The sequence below is a fragment of the Musca autumnalis genome, unplaced genomic scaffold (genome assembly GCF_047663935.1).
Source record: "Musca autumnalis isolate F117 unplaced genomic scaffold, ASM4766393v1 scaffold_1, whole genome shotgun sequence".
NCBI lineage: Eukaryota > Metazoa > Arthropoda > Insecta > Diptera > Muscidae > Musca > Musca autumnalis.
Window position 1 is genome coordinate 303,494,226 of NW_027411644.1, and position 5,810 is coordinate 303,500,035.

At 35.0% G+C, this 5,810-nt stretch overlaps 2 protein-coding genes across 2 annotated transcripts; one reads left to right on the plus strand and one right to left on the minus strand.

The window, feature by feature from the left end:
* Positions 1-55: 55 nt before the first annotated feature.
* On the minus strand, positions 56-1,126 carry Naa40 (N-alpha-acetyltransferase 40). The gene is made up of 2 exons (XM_073962021.1): positions 646-1,126; positions 56-582 (listed from the first exon to the last, which is right to left on the minus strand). The coding sequence occupies exons 1-2, from the start codon at positions 1,017-1,019 to the stop codon at positions 345-347; spliced, it is 612 nt and encodes a 203-aa protein (XP_073818122.1). The 5' UTR covers positions 1,020-1,126; the 3' UTR covers positions 56-344.
* Positions 1,127-4,554: 3,428 nt separating this feature from the next.
* On the plus strand, positions 4,555-4,887 carry LOC141392506 (uncharacterized). The gene has a single exon (XM_073965447.1). The coding sequence runs from the start codon at positions 4,555-4,557 to the stop codon at positions 4,885-4,887; it is 333 nt and encodes a 110-aa protein (XP_073821548.1).
* Positions 4,888-5,810: the final 923 nt, after the last annotated feature.

The window sequence follows — 5,810 nt, forward strand, 5'->3', positions numbered from 1 at the left end:
TTTTATTTGAGAAAAACTGATTTGATTTTGTTGTTGATAATGGAAAGTTATTGAGTTTTGGTTTTCTATTTGAAAATGGATATTTGAGTCTTGCTTTATTTGTGGAATTTGTATGTTATAGTGTTGATTTGTTTATTCTTAACACAGCTTAACTATTAGTGTGATTTATGCGGCACTTTCGAATCTTATTTTATTTTAACTAACTTAATGAAATTTGAATGATTCAGTGTCTTCAAGTAAATTTTTTTCTGCCACTTTCAGCCTCGTCTTATTTTGCTATAACTTATGATTTATATGTTAACTTGTTTAGTAAACTTATTGTAACTCTTAACTTAGGTTGTAGTTTAATCACACACAGATTTACTTAGAATCTCATAGTCAGCCTTTTCCAAGACATCTGGTGAGGAATCATCCAGAACATAACCAATAGTTTTAAAGAACGCCCGAGCATTGTCATTATTTTTCAAAACTGTAAGCACTATTTTGTCCATTTTCCAGTGTTTGGCACAACGTTCCAAGGCCAACATCATATGTTTTCCCAAACCTTGGCGCTGTGCTGAGGGCTCTATTTGCATTTCGTAGCTGGAAATAAAAATACAATCAATCGATTATTGTAACATTTACATAAATTTATTCATATTTTACCAATATAAAACCGGATGACCATAATCCATATCGAAACGAAACATGGCATATGCAACAGGTGTCTTACTCTTATCAACTGCTACCAAATATCTTGCCCATCCCTTCATGAGATCATTTTGTTTGACTTTTGGTTGCCATCCCATACTGAGCTCTTTGTAAAAGGGTGCAACATTTTTCTCGGCCAGTTTAAATGCCCACTTCAATGTTTTACTATCCATGTCTCCTTTGGCACGACAATAAAGACTATATTCTGCTTCCTTGGGCGATTTATATGAGAAGACATCGGGAAATGTTTCCATAGGATTTTTTGATCTCGCAGCATTTTCAACATTACGTTGTTGTGTGGCAGCATTATTTGTATTATTATTCGTCATTTTTTATTATTTTATACTTTAGCTATTTTCTTTTTGTATGTTCACACGCGCAATTTTTTGTGTTTTCGCAAAAGAAAACATATGAAGGCGGCAAAGAAATGTTTACAACACAGAGTTGCTATTCTGCAATGTGGTTGAGTTGCCAATACGGAAAGGCAGCTGAATGGAGAGTTGCCAGAGAACGTAGTTGATGTCATATAACCCTGCGTTTACAAATGACAGACTGTCTCAAAATCCAACTCTGATCTACTAATGCCCGTAATTTCTAGACCTAGGTAACCGGGTAGGTAGCTATCTATTAGTTATCTTTAGCTATGCGTTTGGTAATTTCTACGTGCCATTTACCGAGGCGTGTAAATTTTGAAAACATGTTGTAACATTGGTGATTTTCATTCTTGATTTCATAAAAACATTGCCACATATAAGTGTTTTACTATTTTTAACACATTGGCAACGATCAATCCTTGGTGTAAGTAACACGACCGTTTTCGACCCGGTAACGTTACCTATGGATTGAAATTATGAAATTTTGCTTACACGGGGGATATCTATGAACTCATAGATAACTACGCGTACAAATTACGGGCATAATAAATACAAACATTTGGCTAGTTGTCTCGGCACTGTCTGGTAATTTTCGTAGACAGTAAACGTGGACATTTTTAAACAATTGAATACCAAACTATTTATTTATTTTATTTATTTCTTTCAGTGAATGCAATTTTAAGCCCTATCGCCGATTATAATTAAATTGCAAATTAAACTACTCCAAGTTACACATAAAAATATTGTTATCTTAAAAATAACTTATAATTATGATAAGTTACTGAGCGTTCGGCAAGTAAGTAACTACTCAAATAGAATGATTATCATGAGATAAATACAAATGATTGTTTTTTTAAATTTTAGTACATGTTTTCTCAATGATTGATTGGCAAGTAGAAAAAAACTACTCAAGTATAATAGTGTTGATGAGATAATAACAAATGTTTTAACGTTTTTAATAGATATTTTCTCAAAATATATAATTAAATTAAAAAAAGGTATAGTAAACCTTTGTCGATGGTCAGACTAGCACGATTTCAACATGGCGACGTCCAGTTTATAGGCGAGGGGTATGAAGTAGTGAAACCCATGTACATGGTTTTCTGTGTTTGTTGTGTTTGTTGTGTTGCCTCTTCTTGTTATTCGTTGCAAGATTTTTTTCTTCCATTTTCTTTCATTTTTATTTTCTGAAGCAACAAAACAAGCATAAAAAGATTTAATAAAAACAATTAATTAATGAAATAGTGAAAATTTAACTATTAATTTAATTATTAATATTAATTATTTTGTGTTGTTTTTAGTTTATTTATGTTTGTTTTGTTTTTATTGGTATGAGAAACACAACAAACGCGAATGGTAAAATAAAGAGGACATGCAAAAATCTTAAATTTCACGTTAACGTGTGTGGACACTAACGAAACTTGAAAAGAAACTTTAACGAAATTGGTTTCAAGAAACCTTGCTAGTCTGACCATCGACTATGCGTTGCTATAAATATAACATATATAGAAAAACTACTCAGGTTACGCATGTCCTCGGCACATACGGTCCGTTTAGTGACACGTTGGAACACGCGTTGTCCCAAAACAGTTAAATTATGTTTAACTTTAATGCGTCAGCCATATTGTTGTTTTTCAAAAAACTTGGCTTCACTTACACTTTTTTCATGTGGTTGTTGTAACGCAACGCACAACGCACCGTATGTGCCGAGCGCTTAACGTAAACATGACAAAATGCTCCAACAACGTGCGTTTTTGTGACACAAAAATCACATTTTTTCCTCTCTCTCTCTCTTCTTGTCTTGCAGAGGAAATAATCATTTGACATGTAAAACTGTGATTACACTGGTCAACAGGACTTTTGTTTCAACCGAAGTTGCAGTTGCTTCTACATGAAATCGGCGAGTTATTTTCAAATCCGGTCCCGGTTTTTCTCTATCAGCTCTTGTTTTTGAGATATAGCTCAAAATCGGTTTTTACGAGTTTAACCCAGACTTTCGTTATTTTCGGATGCAAACAAATATTTTTTTGTGGGTTTTTAGACATTAATATATTAAGGAGATGTTGTACGCTCGATACAAATCATTTTTGAAATAGTTATGGTGAGTATATATCAACAAAATATAGAAAGTATACGACGGACCTTGTAAAAATTGCTTATTTTGAGTACTTTAAGCTGTCATTACGTCATCGGTGGAAGTCATAGAATCTTCATATGGTACTCCGGATATGCTTAGGGTGTCTACTATACAATCCAGTATTCAAATGTATAATATAAAGTTCATTGCCCCCATGATTCGGCCATAACCTAAAAATCGCCGAAGGGCACTCATTGCTGCCTGTTCCTGCACTACTAGGTCCAGTGGGTGTAGATCTAGCAAGACTGTCCTCAACCAGTCCAATGTTTGGTGACTCTAGTCCGTCCCCTCCCGAAGATAATGTTCTGTCTGGTGTGGTCATATCATAGTCCATGGGCGTTGCGGTTTTGTCGGCATCTTTATTTTTTGGGGTTTTTGGTGGTTTTGTGTAAGTTTTAATTTTGTAATCCATGCGTCATTGAATTGATGGGGGAATGGAGGTCGACCATGGCATAGCCCTCCTGTACCATGGCAAGGACTTGTCAACTAAGCCTGTACTACATTGAGGCGCCCAGGTATCTCAATGAGGCTCCGTTCTACTACAGTAGGTACCCTTACTGCAAACCTTGAACACCGATAGGCACGGGTACGCTTAACACCCCGGCGTTAGGGGATCTCTGTTACGTAGGAGATCACTACGTGGGTAACCTTTGGTCGACCACAATCTCCTCGGCCCAGTTTCCAGAACTAGGTGGGGGAGATTGTGGCCTTAAGCCCTCGCATCGCGTCAAGATTGTTACCCCTGGATTGTTACTCCTTAATATATTAATGTCGAAAAACCCACAAAAAATATTTGTTTGTATCCGAAAATAACGAAAGTCTGGGTTAAACTCGTAAAAACCGATTTGGAGCTATATCTCAAAAACAAGAGCTGATTGAGAAAAACCGGGACCGGATTTGAAAATAACTCGCCGATTTCCTCTAGAAACAACTGCAATTTCGTCTGAAACATTCAACTTTTTCAATTTTGTTGAGCAGTGTTATCAATGGTCTGTTCCTTTACTTTTAAAAATGGCAACAGTGGCAGAAAATGGTAAAAGTGGTAAACTGCTATCATACAAATTGTATGCTATTAAACGTAAGGGAACACTTTACAGGTTAAAAATGGTAACCTCAGGCACGTAAAGGAACAGAGCACAAATGTATTTTTCAATTTTTCGTATGAAAAAAGCCATGCTTATGAGAACATGTATTGCCACTTATTGACAAATGGTAATAACTTATATAAACATCCGGCAACATTTGTATTCTGTCAAACATTTATGACGTTATACTGGAAACAGCTGTTAATTCCATTGTTTTTATCAGAAAAATTAACGCGACGACGTAGCATAAACAAATCAAACTAAAAATATGTTTAAAAAATCTAAAAATAAACATATAACACCACCAAGTCCACCGACATTAGACGAAATTCTCTCCGATATAGAAGTAGACATCGATTTACCAACAGTTGATAACGCTAATCACAAATCCGCAACAGAACCTGTGACGAATCTTGATTCATGGTGGCAAGTATTTGAACAGTTTATGAGTGATCTTAAGTGTTTGGAAATGGTACACAGTGAACTTGAGGGATGTAAGCTGAAATTGGAATCAGAGAAATTGGAAATTGAAACCGAAGCTAAGCTATTGAAAAATGATATAGATGAACAGAGAAACTTAATAAAAGAGGCTTTGGAATGAATGAAATGTGTGTATTGTATTGGTTTTTTGGAATATAAATATTTTGGTAAGACTCAAACCTGTGAAAGTGTCCACAAATGTATGTATTTGGTTGAATGTGCACTATAAATAACACTTTTTAAAGTAGGTATAATTGCGAAATAGGCATAAATGGAATACTCCCCACCTGGCGGAAAAATTGCCACAGGTAGATCTTGTTGTCCTGATCACAAATATATAAACTTTTCCGGGGGAAGTCCATACTTCCCGAGATATGGGCCTCTTAAGTTCCGAAAATTCCCTTGTTAAAGTAAGAAAAAATTTTAAATTAGAAAAATTTTGTTTTCGTGCCCTAAATTGGGCTCCTGTCCATAGGAGAAAGTCTTAAAGTCTTCGGACACATATCAGTCCGAATTCGGATGTAAAATCTTATGAAATTCGGAAGTTTTGGGCGACTTTCGGACCGAAGCCTGATTAACTATCGTATGAATTTCTGATTTATTTAGAGGTATTCGAACAGAATTTGTCTTTATTATTTAAACATGTTAAAACTACACCGTTAATTCATGAAAAATTAAAATCCTTGCATTTAAATGTTTGGCATGCGCTTTTGGCCCATTATCATAGGAAGTATTGACATGCCCACAAACAAAGTTATAGCGTCGTAATGGAGGTTTGGAAAAAACATGTGGCAAAAAAGATCCGAGACAAAAAAAACAAAACTTCATCATTTTTAAAAAGTGGCGTTTAGGACCATACGTTTTTAGAAATGATAAAATTTTGTGGAAGTAGATAGATGTAGTCCATATTCATGTTGCTTACTCCCTTCGAGAGTTATCGTGTACACCATTTTAGCGAAAAATGTTTTTTTTTTTTTGAGTTGCACGAAATATTGTAACGATATGGCCCACCCGCCTAATTGAAAAAAAAAAAACAAAATGTTA

Bases quoted from the DNA above. Each gene is read 5' to 3' on its own strand.
- Naa40 (XM_073962021.1), bottom strand. From the start codon at position 1,019: ATGACGAATAATAATACAAATAATGCTGCCACACAACAACGTAATGTT. The intron at 583-645 runs GTAAAATATGAA...TTTTATTTCCAG, and splicing joins GGTCATCCGGTTTTATATTG to CTACGAAATGCAAATAGAGC.
- LOC141392506 (XM_073965447.1), top strand. From the start codon at position 4,555: ATGTTTAAAAAATCTAAAAATAAACATATAACACCACCAAGTCCACCG.